General features: G+C 29.5%; 1 protein-coding gene across 3 annotated transcripts; it reads right to left on the bottom strand.

The window, feature by feature from the left end:
- Positions 1 to 212: 212 nt before the first annotated feature.
- Positions 213 to 22,788, bottom strand: LOC107455946 (sn-1-specific diacylglycerol lipase ABHD11). Of its 3 annotated transcripts, none has more exons than XM_043047466.3 (6): positions 22,616 to 22,788; positions 12,417 to 12,564; positions 10,337 to 10,510; positions 5,351 to 5,542; positions 2,957 to 3,153; positions 213 to 494 (listed from the first exon to the last, which is right to left on the bottom strand). In XM_043047466.3, exons 1-6 carry the CDS (start codon positions 22,663 to 22,665, stop codon positions 329 to 331), a joined length of 927 nt encoding a protein of 308 aa, XP_042903400.3. In that variant the 5' UTR covers positions 22,666 to 22,788; the 3' UTR covers positions 213 to 328. The 3 variants fall into 3 exon arrangements, with proteins under 3 accessions (XP_042903400.3, XP_042903401.3, XP_071033310.2); XM_043047467.3 differs by having other exon boundaries at positions 12,425 to 12,564; positions 22,616 to 22,734; XM_071177209.2 differs by lacking the exon at positions 22,616 to 22,788 and adding an exon at positions 18,462 to 18,585.
- Positions 22,789 to 25,327: the final 2,539 nt, after the last annotated feature.

The raw sequence follows: 25,327 nt of genomic DNA, 5'->3' as shown, positions 1-25,327 counted from the left end.
TGGTCTGAATTCACATAAATGTCACTAAGCAACTATTTTCCACTAAGTTCTTTATTGATGATTCCTGTTACCTAAATATATAATAGGTAACAGAAACTTTACCACGGAATTAAATTATTGACCTTTCTCCCATTATAGAGAGAGGAAGTATATTTATTTTATTGCTTTATCGGCTACTTTATTTGTTTGTCTGGGATTTTAGTAATAAATTATTTTTATTTTTTAATAAAAAATTTTATTTTACAAAGTTTCTTTAGTTACTCAGGCCATGAGGAGTATAGAAAGGTTATTTACAAACAAAAAAGTATTTAAAATGTGCAGAATAAAATTATGGTCTCGTATGCATCTTTTTATTCCATCCTCCTTGAATAAATACAAGTAAAGCTTCTGTAAATGGCAAAGGATATTTTTTGTGCACTTCGTGGCTTGCGTCGCTTATACCGAAAAGTTTGGCACTTGGAAAAAATTTCTTGATCTCATATTCGTCTTGACCTCTGAAAAATAAAATATTTTAAAATATTTGAATAACGTTTATATGTACAGTAGTGTCGAATTTGCATTTGGAAGAAAATGATCTTAAGATTTTAAACTTTGATTAAGTTTCACTTTTTGTCAGTTTAAAAGTACACATGGATGTGTCAGTGAGTCATTAAAAAATGAGAAGGAAAAAAAAACAATATCACTCACTGCTCTTCAAATAGGAATCTTTTTCTAGTTTCTTATAAGGAGTTACACAGAAAGTTTCCAAGAGTTTAATGATTTTATAACAATACTTTATTTTACAAAGGATTCAGATCACATTATATATGCGGCGTTTTTGAGAGGCTTTTTTTTTTAAAGAATCCTGTCTGGTAAATGAGTTTTCCAGTAAACAATAAACATATATTTCGCTGCACATAACAACTGAAAAGGTTTTAAATCTTCAACTATCTTTAATTAGAGTAAATAACTTATAAAATCATTTTAATCTTTAAAAACGTGTAAATTTATGCATAAAAATGAGTAAATGCAAGATTCTTAGAATTATAACGTAATTCTTATATATTATATTATATTATATTATATTATATTATATTATATTATATCTATATTATATAAAACGCTAATACGTACGTATGTATCTATAAAACCGATGATATTTTTCTCGCGCTGGCAATAGTTTTCATTTTTAATTGATTGGATTCGGCGCGCAAGAGCACGTAGTGAGCATCATATGGCTAATCCATGTTATATAAAACGCTAATACGTTTTAATTGATAGGCTTCGGCGCGCAAGAGCACGTAGTGAGCATCATATGTCTATCTATCTCCGATTGTCACCTAATTATCAAAAAAATTCTCACAAAATAATCTTCATCAAAGCCGATGCTTTACATCCGGCTTTCAGTACTATTTCATATTGTTTTACAACACATGGTTTTAGCCCTCTGGTGGGAAAGACTTTAAAACAAAACTTACAACAGTTACTTTTCGCAACAACTGAAATTTAGAATAGTGTGATTAAGAAAAATATGTGAACTGTTTGCAATTTCAAATTAATATTGAAATGCACAGGTTTAGAATTTTCTACAGTGAAAAGTTTTCGGAACTTCAGTGTTCAACAAAGTATACAAAAGCTAGACGTTATGAACGTATCCAATGAGCGAGCAAAGCGAGCATCGGATTGCGAAGCAATCCGAAATGAACTGCGAAAGCAGTTCCGGGGGTTGGCGAGCGCTAGCGAGCAGGGGGCGAAGCCTCCTAGTTATATTATATTATATTATATTATATTTATATTATATTATATTATATTATATTTATATTATATTATATTATATTATATTATATTATATTATATTATATTATATTATATTATATTATATTATATTATATTATATTATATTATATTATATTATATTATATTATATTATATTATATTATATTATATTATATTATATTATATTATATTGCATTATATTAAATGTATATTAATTATATTTCTGAAAAATTGTAGAAAATTAATAAAATATAACAGACTGTGAGGCAGGTGAAACGTCCGTTTCAGTTAGTACCTCTTAGATGAGATAATACTCGGACGCATCACCAAGCAAAACAGTTGCCATGGTTATTGTCAATATTAAATAACTGTACTGCCAATATTAAATACACATGGATACCATTTTCTATTTTCAAGACCTCATTTTGTTTATCTGGAATGTTTGATTTTGTATAACTTGTGTGAATTATCGAGTATAACTGAAAAATAAGTAGTGTTTAAATCATTTCTCACTCACACGCGTTGTAAACTATCTGTGTGAACTAACATGTAGTTGTTGAAAAATCTCTACTTTATTAAAGTGCAGTTGATGAAGAATCTCTACTTTATTAAAGTGTTGTTGATGAAGAATACTTAGTTTCGCAACATGTTGCTGATGAAGAATCTTTGCTTCATTAAAATGTATTTGATAAAGACACTTTACGAGAAATTACTTGTATGTTAAGATTATTACTCGGAGCCAAAATAATTTTTATATTTAAAGAACCCTTACTGTTGTATTATTGATTACTTACTTTAGCTTATATTGATTATGTACACACTTTTACATTTATATATACGAGAATTAAACCATGCAGTGTCCACTTTAGATCATGTTTGATAGTTTTCAAAAAGTACCATAGATCGTATAGCATTATATTATCATAGTTCGAACATGCAGTTTATTAATGTTCCTGCTTATTGGGTGTTAATTAATGCTTGAGACCAAAATGATAAAATCTTTAAAATCTAATTAAATTTCAAAGCTTTGAATAGAATATTTCATTGCTGAACATCTAAGGTTTTTTTTTTAAATTAACAAACACTTTTTAATTTTTTATAAGTCAATAATCCTAGATAAAAGAATTTGAAATAATTGATGAAGGAAATAAAAGATCGATCTTCTTTTTTAAAAAAAAATTCTTCTTTTTATCTAACTTACATCAGATTAGGTGAATTCTGTCCATAAATGAAACACGTAGGTCCCCTAAAGGATCTGTCAAGTAACTGGAGATCGTTGTTGATGTCCTGGAAATTCGGCAGAACGATGTCCAGGTTACATTTGAATTCGAAGCTTCCATCATCCTTCTGTTTCAGAGCGAGACGTCCATCACTAGGGTCACATTCGTTCTCAAATTTCTAAAGTAGTTAAAATATAATGAACTATGTAACGCATGAACTTAAAATCATTTATGAAATAAGGGTTATAACAAACGCTTTGATTATTTAAAAAAATTAGATGGATGCGAATAAAAAATTGGATTCGTACGATTAAAAGGATATCATTTTAAATATTCTGCGCTATGATGGATAAAAAAATGTGTCGATGCCGCTGTAGTGCAATCAGAAATCTGAAGAAAACATTTTCGAAATGAATTTTTTTCTGCTTGCACTCTCAGAACTAAAACTCTCACTTTTGACGATTCAGCAATTTTAGAGCTATATTTCCTTAATTTTGAGAATGATTTCGTCACTGATTTGTGACGAAACGTGAACTCTCAAATATATGACGAAAATGTTTCCTTATCTCAAAACCTCATCGTAGTGCATTGCGAAAGATTGTAAACTAGAATGAAGAAACTCAAATGTAGACTAGATGAATGAAAATGAACTAACGCAGAAAGCCGAGTGGTCTTTACGATGGCCAAAGAGTTGACCGCGTACCGGGAAGATCCTGGTATTGAAATCCACTTCGGGCATGGGCGTACTTTATCTCTCTGTTCTATCTGTCTTTCTTGTGATGTGAACCCCTACATAGTGCTGACTATAAAATGATAATTAGAAAAGTTAAGTACTTTTGATACTACAAGTTTTTTTTTTTTTTTGAAAAAAAAATAGAATGACGAAATATTTCTTACATTTTGACGAAATTTGTTTCCTCGATAAAGTGATGACAGTTGTTTTGTAACTTAGTCCTAAAATTTACTCAGAGCATATACCAGGAAACAGTACCGTTAAAAGAAAAGACGGTTTCGTGTTATTTGAATAGTGCACGCATCACTTTCGTTGACAGTTATGTTGTTGGTAGTCTTCATGCTTTTGTCACTCGAAGCTATCAAATAAATAAATTTTAAAATATTACACTTTTTATGGCTCTTAAAACTCTTCCACGGTATTGTTTTAAAACGCAACACGCATTCAACAAAATAGTTATACAACTTTGTGCTTTTCTGGAATTTCACAATACATTGCTAGTCTAAACGTTTCAAACAGTTTCAAAGGATACTCTTAACTTATAAGTACATGTCAGACAAATGTGTGTCTCTTGGCGAACAAAGAGTATTCTTTGGCCAAGGTGTGTCTGATCAATAATTCCATAGAAAAGAGAAGGCCTCATCACGGTTTACCATAAAAAGAAATTCGATCCCTTAGTAGTCCAAACATAATGATATCGTTGGTATTTCCCGCACTGCTCTGTTTAGTAGCCCAAACATAGTGACATCTTTCTCATTTTTCTCATTCCCTCTACTGCACAGTTTATATTCGTTACGTCGGACTACTAAATTGATCCGTGATGAGGCCTTCTCTCTTCTAGGAGGTGTTCGTTTGTACAGGATAAATTCATACGAATTTGAAACTTCTGGTACTTATTACAATTTTTCAATGAGTGCTTCTTGGCTGACTCAGCCCACGTCCCGTGGGTTAAATTACTTACATCAATGCGATCAATAGCATTTTCCCCTAAAAATTTTGAAATTACGCTTCTCTTAACTTGTAAAGGATACAAGCTAAAACAATCCAAATATCAACTTGTGATGGAAAAGGTTTATGTAACACCAATCCCTACAACATCAGCTAGAGAGTCGTGGTCTCTCAAAGGATAGAACTGTCGCCTCCCAATGATGATAACCGGGTTCAAATCCCAGCGATGACGGGTCAATATGAATTCCGCAGCAGGACTGCATCGACCACAATGCTGACGTAAAATATTCGATGGTAGACGAAACCTGGGCTAGAGTTCCTTTGCCGTCCAGCTAACCATGGGAGGTTAAAAATGGGTCGGCTGTTCAACGACGGTTAAAAAATAAAATAAACAATATCTAGAAGCTGTTGTAACGGACATTGAAATAAGTCACACATTGAATTTCCGAATGGAACTGGTATATCCCTGTGATATGTCCCTGGGTGCACAAATTGGACATTTGTACGTACTACGTGGCGTAGCAGAAACTTGATACGCTTCTGTATCTTTCCATGTATTAACCATCTTTGTGCTTCGTATACATAATACACAGACTTTTTCGTAAATAAACAGTTTTGGAAACTGAATGAATTAGTTAGGCTAACACTGTATACCTTACAATTATTTTCATTAAATTTAAAAAAAATCACTCACTTGCTTTTGAGGCAGATGATCAAATACATAGTTTGCTAAGATCTCTTTTGCTTCGTCCATTGACGAACCTGCATGTATCCTTCGCATACCTTCCTTTGCTAGTGTGAAAAATTTCGTCCAAGTTGATATTAATGTATTACTGTATCTTCTGATGGGCATTTCTTCTACTACTAACTTTTCCACCCGATCTGGCTATCAGGAAAAATTTATAATTTCAGTTGCAATTTTTCTATTTAATATATCAGTTGAAAAGGTTTTGTATTTCTATCTATATTTGTTTCGGAGTAGCATTAAAATAATGCTTCTGTATCAGCACGGTTTTGTAGCGCATCTGGAAAAAAAATGTGTAACACAGACTGAGAGTGTGTGGAAGGAGGTATAGAATTACAAATAATGCTCTCTTCCAAATATTAAGAAATAAATATAGTTCAAATTGGGGATATTTCCGTATCGTGATCTGTCGTGCCAACTACTGTTGCCGAGGTGCCAAATAGATTTTAAACTAGCAAATATTTAAAAAAAAAAAACAAGTATATGTTTGCCTAGAGGTGGGGCTCTTTTTTACATCAAAACGAGCATTTATTGTTAAGAGCATATATGGCAGTACTTTTACTCTCGTTACTTGTACCGCCGGTACAAGTAAAAAGTACGTACTTTTACTTGTACTTCGTTACTTTTTAAATTTAGTACTTTTACTTGTACTTTCGTTACTTCTTTAGGGAAAAAGTACAAGTATTTGTAACGGAAATGTCGAATGAAATCGTTACTTTTTTTTAAAACTCGGTAAGCTTTCTAAAAAAAAAAAAAAATGCTGTCAAAATGCAATTATTTTGCAAAATGAATAAAAATATTAATTAGGAAGTTATTTTCATTCATTTTCGAGTTTTATGCATTTGTTTAATACATTTTAAATAAAAAATGTTGGATTTTGTTATTACGTTTTTCAATTTTCTTTTTGAACTCACTAATAATACATTTTTGTCTTAATACATTTTTTACTAAATACATTTTTAAGTAGTAATTTTTTACTAAAATTATGTTTATGCCCGACCTTGTCAAGCAACGCCCAGTCAAATCTCTAAGAACTTCAGAACTATTTGTGCTATTGAAAACTATTATAATTACTATTTTAACTCTTGAAAACTCTAAGGTATTAATTTAGCCTCTGATACTAAAATTCGTTTACAAATTTTAATTATTCCGTTAGGCAGAAATGCTCGGAAAAAGATTTTCTCATATGACTTCAGCATTTGCCATTGTTACAAATAGAACTGTAGACTGTTCTGTTTCAACTTATACTGCACATTCAATTATTTTTTACTAGCTCAAAGATCACAAAACTATCTGAAACCCCGTGTTTGCTTTGTTTATGTTTGTGCTTTTAAAACGCGTTTCTATAGAGTAAAACAATTTTAAATCAATGATAATTTAAATAAACAAAAATAATAAACTAAAAATTAAAATCAATAGATAAAATTTCTTTTTCGTGCATATCCATAAAAAGTTTGATATTAAAATTATATTTGATTTTAAAATGATATACGATTAAATTATAAAATTATATTTTAATATTCTTCCGAATTTAAAAATAAATTAATGCCCATAACTTTAAAAATTAAAAATAATTAAATAAATACCAACAATTTTGCAAAAACATTAAAGAACATAAGAATATTATTCAATAAAATTTTAGCTTATTTTGAATTTTCGATTTTCTAGAAATGTACTTTGAAATCGTTACTTTTTTTGTTTAGTACTTGTACTTTTACTTGTACTTTTTACTCGTTACTTTTTAAAATAAGAACTTTTTACTTTTTACTCGTTACTTTTTTAAAAAATACTTGTACTTTTACTCGTTACTTTTTAAAAGTAACGTTGCCATATATGGTTAAGAGTAACAGATAAATATAAATCCGAGATTCTTTTTTAATCTGCTTAGTGAAAAATAGTCTATTATAATCATATATATAAGTGATGATTATCTAAATAATAATGAATAAATGAAAGAAATAATGATAAAAGAATTTCAGCCAACGGCTCAATCCTGCTTGTACAATTTCAGAACAACCACACGACTGTTAAATGGAACGTATGTTCAGTTCGCATCACGTTTCACAGCTAGTAGGGAGAACTACTTAAAATCAAGAAACATGATAGATTTTAAAACATTAAATCAGCTTATAACTTCTGATAAACTATTCCAATTAAATTAGGAAAGGAAATAGATTTATTTATGACACCTCGTGAAAAATCATTAACTAAGAGTTCTGGTTCTTATAATAAAAGTCATAATGAAAGAAATACATATAAAACCAATTTGTCTGATGTTAAAAGTTCGAAGAGTATTCCACGTAGTGAAAAACACCACCTTTATATGTGTTCTATTTATAAGAAATTATCTGTGATGGAGAAAATACAGTTTGTCAAATATAATGAATTGTGTTTTAATTGTTTTGGTAAACATAAAGTGATGTCATGCAAATCAAAATACTGTGCAAAAATGTGGTAAAAGGCATCATATTTCATTACATTTTAATCGAGAACATAATTATTCAGCTCCATAAAAATAAAAGAGGAGAACTTTATGAATTCAAAATGGAATAAGAAACAAATTGATAGAGGAAATCTCCCCCTCTCTCCTCTAGCTTCTGAATTTACACCTGCCGTATGCAAAGAACAAACATAGACGCCAATTTCTTTTCCGCCACGAGTAGTTATGTCTCAAATAAAAACAAAACAGCTCTTTTGAGTACAGCAATTTGTTATTTATGCGATTCTTTGGAAAATGAAGAGTGAAATTCGTGTTTGATTAAATTCGGGATTTATGTTGAATTTCATAAGTAAAGAATGTGCAGACAGACTGCTATTGAGAAAGAATAAAATAGACATAGTAGTGTCTGGGTTGAATGACTTAGCTATTTCTGTTAGGTCTCAAGTATATACTACTTTAATAAATAAAGACCGAACAAAACACTGATTTAAATTCATTAGTTGTTCCAAAAATTACTTATCTCACACCCTCAGAAAAAGTAAACAAGAGTAAGGAAGGGTCGGGAAACATTTAGCTGATGAGTATTTTCACATTCCGCAAAAAGTTTATTTATTGATCGTCGCGAAATCTTTTTTTTTTTTTTTTTTGAAGTAATAAAACCTGGGCAAATTCACCCTCCTAATTCGAATTTATACCTTACAAAATTCTGCGTTAGGTTATTGAGTTAATGGAAGCATATCAAATATGGAGGATAATAAAACCCTTTGAAGTTTAGTTAAAGAAACTCTTGATCTCGAACAAACAGAAGGTTTTGAGAGATAGAAAATATCATAACTGAAATAGTTGAGAGTAAAGATAAAATAATTTGAAGAACATTTTAAAAATAACTTGGCGAGAAATTCTGTGGGTCGATACAGCGTAAAAAATACCCTTAAAAGTGGATCTTAAGCATTTGGAAAAATCTAAAGAGTTTGCGTTGGAAACATTTAATTACGGATCCAAATTATTTAAATTTATATAAGGATTTCTTTCATGAATATTTAGAGATGAGATAGTCAGAATTTTTGGATAATGATGAGGAAGAAGCCGCTTTTATATTCCCCATTTAGGAATTAACCCCCCTAATAGGCAATCAACTGTCATAAAAGTTGTTTGTAATGAACTCGCATTAAAAACAACTTTTATGACTTTTAAAACTTTTATATTTTTTTAAAAACAACTTCCTACCTCTGCTTGTGTTTATTTTCGTTATAATATAAGTGATTTATTTTCGATCATGACACTGTTCCGTAAATATGTCTATGCCTTCACAGCGGAAATGTATGTAAAAGAAAATGTACCAGATGATCTTGATTCACCATAGCCAAAAAAAGTTGCAGAGTATTCTTTGGAAAGAAGAAAATGAAGAACTCCTTCGGATATTAAGTTTTGTATATAGGTTCGTCGATAATTGTCAGAGCACATACGATACATCAACTGGGTCTTTGTCTCCAGATGAACTCAAAAGAGCCAGCCGAATTGAAAATGCTAAGTTTAATGCAGAAGCGGAAGTTCAGCAAAGATATTAGATATTTGGAAAGTTTCTAATATCAGGCAGCAGGGGATCAGAAAGCAGGGGAAGTTTCAAAGAAGAGTATAGTAAGAATTTTATGTCCTTTCATTGACAAAGAAAGTCTTTTAGAAGTAGGTGGATGTTCGCCCAATAGAAATGTGTGCTTTGACAAAAAATTCCCATTATTATTACCAGGAAAACATAAATTAACACAATTGGTCATTACGAGTAATCATATTAAGCATTTATGTGTTGAGCCTCAAATGTTATTGTTTATTATAACACAAAGATTTTAGTCAATAAATAGCAGACCTATTTGTAGAAAAGATAGTCCGTGAGTGTTTTTCATGCTTTAAAGCGAAGGCTTCTTCATACCAGTTATCACAGAATCCTTATTGACTTTCAAACATGCAGGACGCAAAACTTTTTATGCTCTAGTAAATTGTTAATTTTGTAAAATATTTTTAAGAACATTGTTTGATATAATATTTATGATTTATTTGAGTTATTTAAGCTTAAAAACATTATCAAAATTAAGTGTAAGATGCATGAATAAAAAACCCATCTTCAATCAACAAGACAATGACTCAAATTTAGTATAATATAAGTCCTTAGACCTTATGATCCAAAATACAACTATAGGGGCATAAGGCAAAAATATAATACCTTGAATCAATTTTGTTTACTGAAAAAATATTTTTTTTGCTGAATTGTATGGCAGATAATGGATAAATATAATGAAACACAGTTTAAATAACAATTTCAACGTAATGTAGTACCCAAAAAAATCGAATGAATTGAGGAAACTAACATAAAAAGGTTATTGATAAACAATCTAAATCTAAAAGCTTATTGATAAACAACCTAAACTTTGTTAATTGCCAAGCCTAAACTTTGTTAGAAATTAAAAAAACTTGTCTTGATAAATAATAAAATGACTCACATTTCTAAAGGCTGCCTTCATAGCTGTCAATGCTCCCATATTGTGTCCAACAAGTATGGCTTTCTTAATATCCATTCTATCCATGAATAGTAATAAATCATCTACATTGATTTCAAAGTCGAATACGTCCACCCAATCACTATCTCCATGGCTTCGAGCGTCGATGGCAAATACCTATTGCAAGACACAATTTTAAGCTTTTTACCAGAAACAAATACGCAATTTATCTAAGTTAAAAATAAATTTGTATTTGATTCAGTTTCTGATCGTATACATTCTATCTCTGAATTAAATTTCGCAAGAGATATTAAATCTGTTTTATGTCTTGAAACAAAATACATACATATTTTTTTAATATATTCGATTTTCTACTGCAATTGAAGAACTAGCTTAACAATGGAAGGTAAACACAGCAATGAAAAGATAATTCTGAATGTGTAGGGAAAAATAAGGGCCAGTAAATCACCTGATTTGGACCAGAAATATTTCTGGAAAAAAAAAACAGGAAATTTTTAAAAATTTTTTAAAAATCTTACTAAAATTTTAGAATAACCAGCATGTAATAATCTTGGAAACTTTTCTAACGTAATCAAAATGCTTTCTAGTCTTATCTAATTCTTTTAAGTCACGACGGCAAAGAGATTGCTCACTTCTTTTTCGAGAAAGCAACAAGAATTGAAACATCAAGTGTGTAAGTTCTCATAAGCATAAAATGTAAGCATACATGTACAAATTTCTGAATGAAAATTTTTTATCACGTGTATGACGAAACAAACTGAGTTATAAATTGGGAAGAATTAGTGAAAGGATGAAAGTGAAGGGTTCATATCAATAAATAAAGCGTCCTATTTTATGTCTTAATTATACCTTAAATATACAGTTTCAGTAATAATAATTTTATTCAAAGTTCCGAAATTTATAATTGCTTTTTTTAACATTGTTGGGAATCTTTATTGGCAATTGTTTGTTTAATAGCATAATTATTCTTTTTTTATATTGCATGTAATTTATATAATTTTATTTTTTCATTTCAATAACGTCTTTTTTGTTAAACATTTTAATTTTTTAAAGAAGAATTATTTTTAGGGAATTATTTTAATTAAAGAATTATTTTAATTATTTTATTTTCATTTAAATCCTGAAATTTTACACTAGAACAAATTTCAAATGAGTTTAACCTAGTAGCGAGCATGATTTGCAAATAAAACAATATAAGAATGCATAACAATATGAAAGAGTGAGAGAACGTCTGTGAACTGGGTATTGAGTAAGTATATCTATCTTCAGATCTAAAAAAAATAATTTAAATTTTTTCTTTTCAAAATTAAACTAACTTGTTTTCTTATAAATCCGATACGTAAATAATTTTCTTTAACCTTCCGTTAGTCGCGCGCACCTCACAGGTGCATCCCTACTGCACTTCCACCTCCTTTGCCGTCAATAGATTTTTCCGGGGGTCGAGCCTAATGTTATGTTCCTAACTTTGGATTACTCAAATGTCCGTGTAAAACCGACCTTAGAACATGTCGATGGAGAGTTGGAACAGCTCAAATCACCCCTCTGGTGCAGCGCGACCATTGACGCAAGTATTATGAATATAATATTTTTATGAATTAAATATATATATTTTATCTCATTTTCTGTCCTTCTCAACGTAACAGGTATAAATGGTCAAGTTATATACACAGAAAATGGTTATAGAGTAAAAAACCGCAGAACCTTCTTGCGTCAATTGGTGGAACATCTTTTGATGGAGGAAGAGATCCGACGCGGGAGCAAGAAAAATTTATCTTCGGTACTTCGCTAAAAAAGTTTTTTGATATTTATCTCTCTAAAGAGTCTTAAATTGGTAACAATTAACTATTTAAACTAGACTAAATTTCATTTGGCTTTCAAAAAATCAGAAACACCTCATAGGTGCAACGCGATTAACCATGTCGGAAACAAGTGCGCGACTAACGGAAGGTTAAGAATTAAAAATTATATAATTTTTTTTTAAATATTTCCTCGAGACATTTCTTATGTTAGAATCATGTTAGAAATTGTGCATAAATTACGAGCATATAACATGGAATCTTACCATCCTACCTGTTGCATTAGCTGTAATTTGAGGTATATCGCCCCAATCCTCTTTAGTGAGTGCAATTCCATGCATAAAAATTATTGGAACAGTTTCTTCTGGTCCTTGAAAAGGTTCACATAAGTTATATGCTAAGTTAATGGGCTGTCTGAAAAAGAAAAGAGCAGTTCTCAATATTAATAAAGAATTTATAGGTTAATTATTATATTTCATTACTAACTTTTGAATGTTAGTTACTTAATATAAACGTTATTGAATGCATAAAATTTATTAGAACAGTTTCTTCTGCCCCGTGAAAAGGCTCATATAAGATATATGCTAAATTAATGGACTGTCTGAAAACGAAAATAGCAGTGCTCAATATTAATAATAAATTTATTGGTTAATTATTATATTTCATTACTAACTTTTGCATGTTAGTTACTTAATATAAGCGTCATTGAATGCATAAAATTTATTGAAACAGTTCCTTCAGCCCCGTGAAAAGGTTCATATTAGATATATGCTACATTAATGGGCTGTCTGAAAAAGAAAATAGCAGTGCTCAATATTAATAAGGAATCTATCGGTTAATTATCATATTTCATTACTAACTTTTGCATATTAGTTAATTAATATAAGCGTCATTGAATGCATAAAATTTATTAAAACAGTTTTTTCTGCCCCGTGAAAAGGCTCGTACAAGATATATGCTAAATTAACGGGCTGTCTGAAAACAAAAAAATAGCAGTGCTCAAAATTAATAAGGAATCTATTGGTTAATTATTATATTTCATTACTAACTTTTGCATATTAGTTAATTAGTATAAGCGTCATTGAATGCATAAAATTTATTAGTACAGTTTCTTCTGCCCCGTGAAAAAGTTCATATTAGATATATGCTAAATTAATGGGCTGTCTGAAAAAGAAAATAGCAGTGCTCAATATTAATAAGGAATCTATTGGTTAATTATTATATTTCATTACTAACTTTTGCATATTAGTTAATTAATATAAGCGTCATTGAATGCATAAAATTTATTAGAACAGTGCCCCGTGAAAAGGCTCATATAAGATATATGCTAAATTAATGGGCTGTTTAAAAACGAAAATAGCAGTGCTCAAAATTAATAAGGAATCTATTGGTTAATTATTATATTTCATTACTAACTTGTGCATGTTAGTTACTTAATATAAACGTTATTGAATGCATAAAATTTATTAGAACAGTTTCTTCTGCCCCGTGAAAAAGTTCATATTAGATATATGCTAAATTAATGGGCTGTCTGAAAAAGAAAATAGCAGTGCTCAATATTAATAAGGAATCTATTGGTTAATTATTATATTTCATTACTAACTTTTGCATATTAGTTAATTAATATAAGCGTCATTGAATGCATAAAATTTATTAGAACAGTTTCTTCTGCCCCGTGAAAAGCCTCATATAAGATATATGCTAAATTATTGGGATGTCTGAAAACGAAAATAACAGTGCTCAAAATTAATAAGGAATCTATTGGTTAATTATTATATTTCATTACTAACTTGTGCATGTTAGTTACTTAATATAAACGTTATTGAATGCATAAAATTTATTAGAACAGTTTCTTCTGCCCCGTAGAAAGGTTCATATTAGATATATGCTAAATTAATGGGCTGTCTGAAAAAGAAAATAGCAGTGCTCAATATTAATAAGGAATCTATTGGTTAATTATTATATTTCATTACTAACTTTTGCATATTAGTTAATTAATATAAGCGCTATTGAATGCATAAAATTTATTAGAATAGTTTCTTCTGCCCCGTGAAAAGGCTCATATAAGATATATGCTAAATTAATGAGCTGTCTGAAAACGAAAATAGCAGTGCTCAAAATTAATAAGGAATCTATTGGTTAATTATTATATTTCATTACTAACTTGTGCATGTTAGTTACTTAATATAAACGTTATTGAATGCATAAAATTTATTAGAACAGTTTCTTCTGCCCCGTGAAAAGGTTCATATTAGATATATGCTAAATTAATAGGCTGTCTGAAAAAGAAAAGAGCAGTGCTCAATATTTATGAAGAATCTATGAGTTAATTAACATTTTATTTAATTACTAATTTTTGCATATTAGTTAATTGAAGTAACCGTCATTTAATGCTTAAAATTTATTAGAACAGTTCCTTCTGGCCCTTGATAAAGTTAACATAAGTTATATGCTAAATTAATAGGCTGTCTGAAAAAGGAAAGATCATTGCTCTTTATTTATAGAGAATTTATACGTCAATTAACATTATATTTAATTACTAATTTTAACAAACTATATGATTATCATCAGCGCCATTCATTTAACGTTATATTTTTTTTTATAAATTAAGTTTTTAAATTGCTAAAACTATAGGTCATTACAAACCAGGTACAATAAGGAAATTTTTAATTTATGGTTTGTCTAAAGTTTAAAAGTCTACATAAAACTCTGTTATTGCAAGCAGTGATTGGATTCAAAGTGGGATTTTTCTTTAATAAAAACTTCCGAAAATAATTTTATGGAAATTGCTTAACCCCTTAACGATTGGTTAATTTTCAAGAAAACGATCGTAAAAATGCCTGTTTTGCCAAATACACGTATTTGATTAGTGGTGAAATCTAGCTTAAAATAAACTATCTACAATTACCTTAAAAATATCCTTTTACTGCCCTCTGGTGTGTAAAATGAGAAATAAATGTTTTCCGGGCGAAAGAAATGAATAAGTTTTATTCCTATTGGCGCGTTACTACTGAACAGCCCGGAAATTTACCGGAAGCGAGAAATAGAGGGCGAAACCTCACCCCGTCATTTTCACGGGAGCGAGAAAGAATGGGTTAAAACAATGAATTTGACTTTTCAAGGAAAATTTATTTCCCTTGTCGCCGTGAAAAAAGACTCCGTTTATGAAATGTTTTCAAGAATACAGTTCTTCATATGTTTCGTTGTGAATAACATTATTGTAATAGTTGAGTGTTGATGTTGCTATGTTAATCGTTGAATAAATTCGATACATTCTGTTGTTTATATAGCTGTGAGTACAGAGCCGGATTATACCTTTCGTAGGCCCTAGACATAGCCGTTTTTGGGCCCTCCCCTCCTTCCCCCACTCATTCCCTCTTTTCAAAATATATGCTAAAATTTTCTTGAATATTTTTTTCTACATTTTTATTAATATGGATTTTAATTTAAAAATTTGTTTATCGAACTTTATCTGCAATACCGACATACTGCCGATATTGCAGTTGATATCGATAATACCATTATGAATAGTTCGATCGATAACTATGTAAACACTTCACGTCAACAATACAACAACAAACCAGCAAAGAAAACATTGAAATTGATAGTGAGATTAATTACAAGAAATATTTATACTACAAATTGCTTCATAGTTTTCATGATACTGCTATGATAACTAAGTGAAGGAAATTAACATTGTCAAAAGTAAATCTTTTGAAATTATTTATAAATAAATTTGCAAGGTAGGTTAAATGTTTACTAATAGAAAAAAATGATTTAATACTGTTTTAATAAAATGTTAGTCACGTTTTTTCAAATGAGTCATTTTAGCAATTGACCAAGAGGCAATTGACAATAGAGGAAAACTTTGTAGATGAATTTTTACTATTTTCAAATTTGGATGAACATAAATCTACGCAAGAAATGTTGAAGGCTCAAATTTAAGATTAACTTGTGAATACTTTTCCTAACGTTCACATTGCATTAAGAATATATCTGTCGATTCTTGGATCAAATGCAGTTGGAGAAAGATCTTTCTCCTGATTAAAATTGATAAAAAAAATTATTTGCGTTCAACAATGAATCAAGATCGTTTGTCATCGCTCGCACTTATGTCTATTGAATACGACATTTTGCGTAGTTTGGAATTCGACAGCATATTTCCAGATTTCGTTGAATCCAAAAAAGTAATATATTGGATCATAAGATTCTGCAAAATAATTTATTACCGATAAATATTATATTTTTATTTGTATCTTCATAATTTTGTGCAAAATACACTTGTTGTTTATAAAACTAAATTATTTTTGTCAACAATTTTTTTTCTCCCAAGTTTCTCGTAGGCCCCTGAATTTCGTAGGCCCTAGGCACGTGCCTAGTGTGCCTATAGGTTAATCCGGCCCTGTGTGAGTATATTCATGATTTGTAAAAGTCTAAATATGACAGGTGGTAAGAAATTATTAATCGCACCAACTCATTCGAAGATATGAAGTTTACCTAGATATCACTTTCTTTTCAGTAGCATGGTAAAAAACCATGATTTTTTTTTTTTTTTTTTTTTTTTGGATTTGCTAGACAAAGTTTCTGATAAAATGTGTTATTAATACTTCTAAAAATAATATAGCTAAAATAGTTAATATTCCTTCCCAAAATGGCTTAAATTATTATTTAATTATTACAAAACAAACACTGAATAAATGAAATAATATTTATTTTTGTCCAAACTCAACATTCTAATGAATTTTAAAGACAGAGAGCAATTTATTCATTATTCATCCAATGAAGAATTAATTAGTTTAGATCAGATATCAGTACTACCAAAAAATAATTGTTACTCTAGCTAAAACAAGTCTTCCTTCATTATTGATATAAACTTACTCCATATTAGGATTTAAATCACTTCAATATAAATAAACATAAAACTAAATGGGTATGATTGAATTATGTTAATAACAATCAAGTCATATTACATAGAGCTAATGGAAAATTTCAATTAAAAAATTCGAGAAACTCTTAAAAAAAAAATTAGTCTCTTTTTTATGTCAATTTTGAAAAATAATAATAATTTTCCCTTTCATATTTTTTGTGTATGAAACCTTCATTATCAATGAAAAAAGTCCTCATTACTAAGGAAGCCAATTTTCTTATGATCATACCCTAAAATATGTATTTATGAATTTTGTATAAACAATATTTTTTACTTAAAGTAATAATTTATAAGAAATAGTTTGTCTGAATAATTGTTTTTAAAAAAAGTATCAGCTGATTTAAATCGTGAGTTAAATCATGAAATAATTCAAGTGCTTTAAATTACACCAACCTTACTACATTTCAGTGAATAATAGGTTTTAGTGATATTATATTTTGAGCTACGCCTATTATGCATCGATCAATCAAACAATTGTAGAAGTTCACAAAAACAATAACAAAATCAAACTTTAATTCAATTAGTTTTAAAAAATTATGAAAAGTAAGTCATTTTTTATAGATTTTTTTGTTCTTTTATGGACACAGTAGTTCTATTTTGTAATAATTCTATCTGACTCGGATTTAACGGCCTGACAATTGTTGCTTTAATTTCAATAAGTCTAGCTAAGAAAAAAACGATTTTTTTTCGAAACTCTATTTTATTCGTCAACATATCCCCCTTAAAATGTGATAAATTTATTCCAACGCTCCTCTTACCCTTTGATGCCTTTTTTGTAGAATGATATGCTTTTGCTCTCAAAATAGGCCCAGTTTCAGAAATAAATTCTTCATTTGAGCCTAATTTCCTTTCCCTAGCATCTTTTTGAGATCTGCAAATAGTCAGCAGTCGTTAAGGGCTAGATCTGGAGAGTATGGTGGGTGAAGTAACTTAAAGCGTAATCCATACAATTTAGCCATCGTTTTCTTTGACCCATGACAAATGGCAGTTTAAAAATCGGCAATAAAAATGGCAGCTAATAAGTTTTCTATCGCCGTGGTCTCAGCGATACAAAACTTATTTTCTTCGTATGAGAGTCTGTTTTTTTTCTTGATTTCCTCACTCATATGATCCAATAATTTCTTTCAATATTCGCTATTGATAATGTTGTAATTATAAATGACGCTCTTGGCGACGGAGCATCTTCCTTGGCGCACTCTGTAATCACGCCAACCAAATGTATTTATGAATTTTGCAACCTTAACGCTTTCATTGCGTCTATGCTTGAACTCTATTGGAAAAAAAGCACGAAAAAATAAACGCCTTAAATAGTATATTTGTTCCATTCATTTAATGCAAACTCCACATAAATATTTGTTTAAGATATAGTCAAAGAAAAAAATACCTTGCGAGTCCAAAAATACTGAAGCCATAACCTTGTTAGCTGACTTTTAGGTGGCTTTGGATGACTTTCACCGGCTGCTGTCCACTCAGCTGAAGATTTTTGTGATTCAAGTGTAGTAATGAATCCACACGAAATTAAGAGATGGAAGGAATTTTCCCAAATATCTCAAAAAATACAGAATACAAATAAATGAAATTTGGTATGGATATAGCTTATTCCATGATAATAAAGTATGCAAAACAAAAATGAAAGTGCCATTCACTGGCAAGACCCATTGCCAATAAATCCAATGTAGTCTGAACTTAAGGATAAAAGATGACAATTAAAGTGAGGCTTGTACAGTGTGTGTTGTCTCTAGGATGGTGTATGGTCACCCTCGACAGACAGACAGCATGCACAACGAGTATGCATGCTGTTAATAAGAGAGTTAAGGAGGACTTGTGCAAGACCCTCCCATTCTTCCACCAGAGCAATTTTTAAGTCCAGACTGGTTCTGGGGAGAGGTTGGTCCATCGCAATAGCTCTCCCAAGAGCATCCCAAGCATGTTCAATAGGATTCAGGTCAGGAGATTTGGCTGGCCAATCCATTCGTTGAATATCCTCACTTTCCAGATACTCCTCAACCATGAGAGCCCTATGTGGTCGCACATTGTCGTCCATAAAAATGAACTCAGGGCCAACAGCGCCCCTGAAAAGACGCACATAGGGGTCTTGGACCTCCTGCCTGTACCTCTGGGCATTCACGGAACCATTGTCAAACACATGGAGCGGTGTGGGGGTATCTTGCATGATCCCCGCCCAAACCATTAAGTTCTCCACCAGCATAATGGTCCCTTACGATAATGTTGCTGGGATGGTATCGGGTTCCAGGTTCCCTCCATATCAATAACCGTCCAGAAATAGCGTCATAGAAATATGCGAAAATGCTTTTCAACTCTTAATTCTGTCCACCAGTGTATGTATTATCCATTGTCACATACTGACGAAGGAAATTATTTTTATCTTGCTTTAGCTGTTCCAAATGGTGTTTTGAATCGTCGCTTCTTTAGGTCCGTTGTGGAAGAACGCGGCTTCCATTTCAATAACAACTTGTGCATGCTTAATATAAAATTGTAAACACACTAACTTCTGATATCTTCAAGATGACAACTATCACACTAAATTTCACTTAACGGTCTTCCGAAACTATTTTCTAAACCTTTTTGGTGCTTTCTGGAACAATTGCTGATTTTGTACAATCAGAGCATTTAGCACCATTAGTGTCTTTACGGATTCAGGAGGCTCCATTCTATGATCGTTAATTTCCCAGGAGCTGAATCTCCATAACGCTTATCAAGCCAATGTTTTGCTTCAACAGTATCTTCTCCTCAAAAAACAATGCTTAATCAAAACACGAAATTCTCTTTATTCAATGTTCTAAATATTACAAAATCTGAGTCACTTAAACAACTTGTGACCTCTAAACTAATAATCAGAATAAAATAAAATTTTAACAATTATCGTTTGAAAGTTGCTACTACCCAGAAATCATATATAGTTAACAGTGGTGACGTACGTGCCATTTATGTGTAACACCAGAAACTAGATACGTGGTGTGTTATGTTCACGTTATGAGCAAATTCATCTGTACGTTAAGTTTTGAATTATAAAATAATCCAAAACTTAATATAGTACTCAAAACTTATAATAATTATAAACTTAATAAGTTTTGAATTAAAAAAGAATGGAGGCGCTTAAAAACCGTTCATTCACATTGAAATACGTTAAAAAAATCAATTTGTTCGACATTTCTTTGGTGGTAGAGTTTTTCTCCGATGAATGATATGCAAATTCTGCTGTCTATAATAGTAATTGGATATATGTTCCTCTATATGATTCTTGCGCCTAAGTTTATAGATATGGGGCTTATCTATAATCTCAAATATTGAGCAATGACTTTAATTTTGGGCGTAAATCTAAAATTCGAATTTTGAACTTAAATCTGCTTGAACATACAAACTTTAACTTTCAATTATCTGTTTCCCTATTTCATTTAGGATATTTAATGAAGGTTTTTTATAATATATAATTTCAACAAAATTATAGTAGAAATGCAATAATAATGATAATGACTGGATTTATAATATGACTGATCAAAGGTGTGAAATTTAGTTCCCCCTTAAAAGTATTTTCCTGGTTCACATTTAGCTTCGCAAAAGCGATGTTTTGGTTCTTAAATGAGATTTATTATAATTGACTCAAATAATTTTAATTTCTTCCATTCATTGAACCACAAAATATCGACCAAATAAATCTTATAAAATTAATACATAAAAGCTGATAATATAATAGCATTTTCTTCCGGTACTGCGATGAAGCCTGTTACAAACCAAGCCTTCTCCCCAAGTTTTCTCTATCATGACTATCCGGCGAAATACTTCACAATCTCATATGTATTCCCTTAAAGTTTCAGTCCGTCTTAACAGAACAAAACTTAAATAATGTGAAACCTGTCTTTTTGTTTCTGAAAACTATTTTAAGAACAATAAATTTCTTAAAATTAATATTTACTCTATGCGTTTATATGGTTCTACGCATGTTTCTTTGTTTTACTTTACCATGAATTTTCCTTAATATTTTTCAATAAAATTAATAATAAGTTTTCCTCTGTATTATTAAGAAGTCCGGAATTCACTTACGCAAGAGAGATGCATAATTAGACTTGTAATATCTACACGGGTAATTTAACAACATAACATAAATTAAACATGCATCACCGCAACATGCAACAAATTAAATTAATTAATATGCACTTTTATAATTTTATATTAACTTTCTATCTTCGATTCTTTTAAACTTTTATTTTAGTTTATGGTTAATTGTATAACCAAATCGTCTTAAATTAATAATTTTCTTCATAGATGGCATCACTACATTTAAAATTTTGCGATTTTATACCATAAAAGTAATAAAATGTTTTCTCCATCTTTGAATTTATTATTGATTGTTAGACTAGTTAAACTAAATTCAACTTATTTTAATTAGGCGGTATGCTACATACGTGTTTCTAAGTTTTTTTTCATCTTCTCTTCTTTATTTTTTAAAATTAATTTCCAATTATGTCTATGTTCTTTAAAGGCATAGATACATTGTTAAAAATAATTTTCATGTCGGAATAATTTTTTTAGTTCGAAATATTCTCCAGAGGATTGTATCCTGACGAAAACGAGAGCTCACTTAAATGCAGGACAGCTGCTCTGTCAGATGGACGTTACCACGCAGTCAGTGAAGGAGCAGTTTCTGCTGACAATTGGCATAAAACCATATCCAGACATTATCACTCAATAGCTCACCGAAAAAAGGATGAATGAAAAAGGAAAAATCAGGTATTTCATCTCATTTTACTTTTGTATCTAATACTTCATTCCAGATATAACATGCATACTTGACCCTGTTTGGTAAGAATTCGTTTTTAAACTTCATTGTTTAATTTCGTTTTAGATGTTAAATGAATACATGTACATTTAATTTGTTAGAATGAGTTTGTAAAATGAGTTCCTCGCGCAACCTTCTCAATGGTTCTGAGTAAAATGATTTAAAGTATAAAATAGTTCTCGTTCTTGTAATGGACCAAGTTTCATTACAACTGGTTACAGAAATGCACACAAGTCAATCGTTTCATGAATATCTTTTATTCTTCTTCTTTCTTGTGTTGACCAACGACAATACCGTCCATTATTTTGAACAAATGTGCCTATTCACTAGATAAATTATTATTTCAAAACTTAAGTCTACTGCCGTATCGAAATTTCTCAAAATTTTATTCATGCTTCATTAAAATTATTGGTTATTCGCTTCATGTTCACCACGTTGAAACCCAAACCAAAACTAGCACAAGAGGCGAAGAAATGACATAAAATAACAACTAACTATAAAAAATTATTTTAGTTTTTAAACAAATTTAAAGGTTATTTTTAAGTGGCTTTTTAAATATTTAATACAGTAATGATTTAAAATTTTAATAGTACCATATGTTATATGTAAATCTTCATAATTTTAACATTAAAAACAAATTATTCCCAAAAAATTAAAAAAATTGTGGTTTAAGAAAGAACTGTTTCAAGTATCATTGTAATTAATTAATAACTGAATATAAAAACAAACTTAATTCTTACCTGCTATCCATGATTTTTAGGTGGAAAATAAAAATAAATATTTGAAACATAGCACGCCAACGTTGCACTTTATCACAAATGTTTTTATCACACTGTTTGATAACGGAATGTTTGAAGGTTGGATATCATTGAACGAACGATAATACCGATTGATAGGAAATTGTTTGACTGCTCTAAAAATACCGACTTTAAAAGTGCAAAAAATGTAACTATATATATTTTTTTTTTTGCCCTGTTAGTTTCAAAAGGAATTTTTCAGCACAAATTCTTCTTTTATTATGCAAGGAAATTGATTATCTATCTAGCATTCTATATCAATCGAGAAGAAAAGAAAGGATATTGTTTTGTTTCATCAATTTTTGAAATTATTTAAAAGAAATAGTTTCCTTCGATATAAAAAGTTAGTAAAAAATATTATTAGAAATTTATATATTTTTGGAATAAGAATTTCTAAAAAAATTTTTTTTTCAGAAAGAACTTTAATAACCAATTGAACTAATTCATTTACATAAAGTATTATACATACGATATTTAAATTTGTCTATCTTAAGGTGCTTTTAGACATTGATTTATAATCTAAGCACAAAATAAAAATCACGATTATTTATTTATATATTGTTTTATATTTTTTAAATTGCTGTAAAATAGAGGAAATGAAATGATTAGATTATCTTTAAATTAATATCAAGAGAAATAAAATTAACATAAATACAAATAAATGCATTTGACTTTTTGTTCTTTTTGTTTCAAGAGAAATTTTTCCAGCAGTAATCCCTTTATTAATTCTACAAGAAAATTTATAATCTATCTAGTATTATATATCAATTGAGAAGAAAAGAAAGGATACGGTATTTGTATTATGAATTTATGAAATACTAAAAAAATAGTTTCCTTCAATATAAATATTTAGTAAAAAATATTATTAGAAATCTATGTATTTTTAGAATAAGATTTTTTTTTTAATTTTACTTTAAAATAAACTCTTATAATCTATTGAACCAATTCAATTTATTTACATAATGACATTTTACGTATGACAATTAAAATTGTTTATCTTAAGGTGCTTTTAGATATTGATTTATAATCTAAACACAAAATGTAAAAATTACGATTATTCATTTGTATATTATTTAAAAATTTTTAAACAGTTGTAAATTAGAGAAAAATGAAATGGTTAGATTATCTTTAATTTAATATTAAGAGAAATAAGATAAACATAAATATAAATAAATGCATATAACTTGATAATATAAATGAGCATTTCAGTTTTAATTAATTTTTGCAGAACATAATTCACTATTAAACAGTACATTTAAACTTTCATAATATCACAGAAAAGTAATATTTGAAGTTTCCTTTCGAATTCTATAAAAAACAACGAACTTTTCGTAAAAGTGCTCAGATAGTGTTATGATGAATTATAATGAAAATTTTATGAGCTCAGATAATGCAGCATTGGATTAAGTTTTTAAATATTAAAAAAATAGAAAACAAACGATTTTTATTTTCACAAAGCTGTGGTTTTTCTCCTTATGCGCCATTTTCAAAATAAGAATAAACTTCGCTGGCTTTAGTTAGGCTTAACTTGACCCGACCGACAGTCATGAGTAATTTTTGCAAACTTACAGCAGTTATAAAAATAACATATTATTCGGAAAGAAGCATCATTTCCAATGAAGACGGTGCCTTTCGAATACAGCCTTAATTTTAGCGTACAATAAATTGTTGTTTCTTCTTCTTTGTATACAAGAATCGTTCACACAAGTGTGCCGGTTAATCAGTTTCATAACTCCAGAAATGTAAGATAAAGCGTTGTGAAATTTGAAAGGTGGTAAAAGGAGAAATTTATGCATTTGATGCTAAAAGTGCTTCAAATATTGCGATTTGATCGTTTGGGAGAGACGTTAAAAAGTGTTAAATTTCTGATAGGTTAAGAGATAACTTTTGTTTCAAATTAAACTATATATCACTATGTTTCATTGTATGGTTCAAAGATCATATCAGTTATTCTTTCTAGCGTATAGTTCTTATTAATAAAAAAAGAGTTTAATGCACGCACTTTAATATTTCTTTCACTTTTATTTCTTTTATATTTATTTCATTTTTATTTTTATTCTCACATAAACTACGTCCATAAGTTAGTATTCCTAAAGTTACCTGAAACCTCAAGTCTATTTTATTTTATTTATGCCTTTCAAAAGCTTTTCTATAAAACTAAATACTACCGAACCACGCTATAGTGAACCTTGGATATAGTGATCACTATATTGTAAGTAAATATTTTAATGGTCTCTACTGACCTCGCATTTAGATAATGTTATTTTAAACGCTTATAGTGAACAACTGAGTTATTGGTAGTTCGGTTTTATTTTATTCAAATTTTATTTTCATATTTTTTTCCAGTCTTCCAACTTTAAACTTGCAGGTGTACATTATTATGGATATAATATACATTATGGATGTAATATACATTATTTTGGAGATATTATACATTATTATGGGTATATTTAAATCGGTAGTTCGGTTTTATTTGATTCAAATTTATTTTCACATTTTTTTTCCAGTCTTCCAACTTCAAACTTGCAGGTGTTCATTATTATGGATATAATATATATGGATATAATATACATTATGGGCGTAATATGCATTATTATGGAGATATTATACATTATTATGGGTATATTTAAATCGGTAGTTCGGTTTTATTTGACT

The sequence above is a fragment of the Parasteatoda tepidariorum genome, chromosome 2 (assembly GCF_982258835.1).
Source record: "Parasteatoda tepidariorum strain Cologne lab strain chromosome 2, Ptep-v5.0, whole genome shotgun sequence".
NCBI classification, from domain to species: domain Eukaryota; kingdom Metazoa; phylum Arthropoda; class Arachnida; order Araneae; family Theridiidae; genus Parasteatoda; species Parasteatoda tepidariorum.
This window is presented reverse-complemented; position numbering and strand designations above follow the sequence as displayed.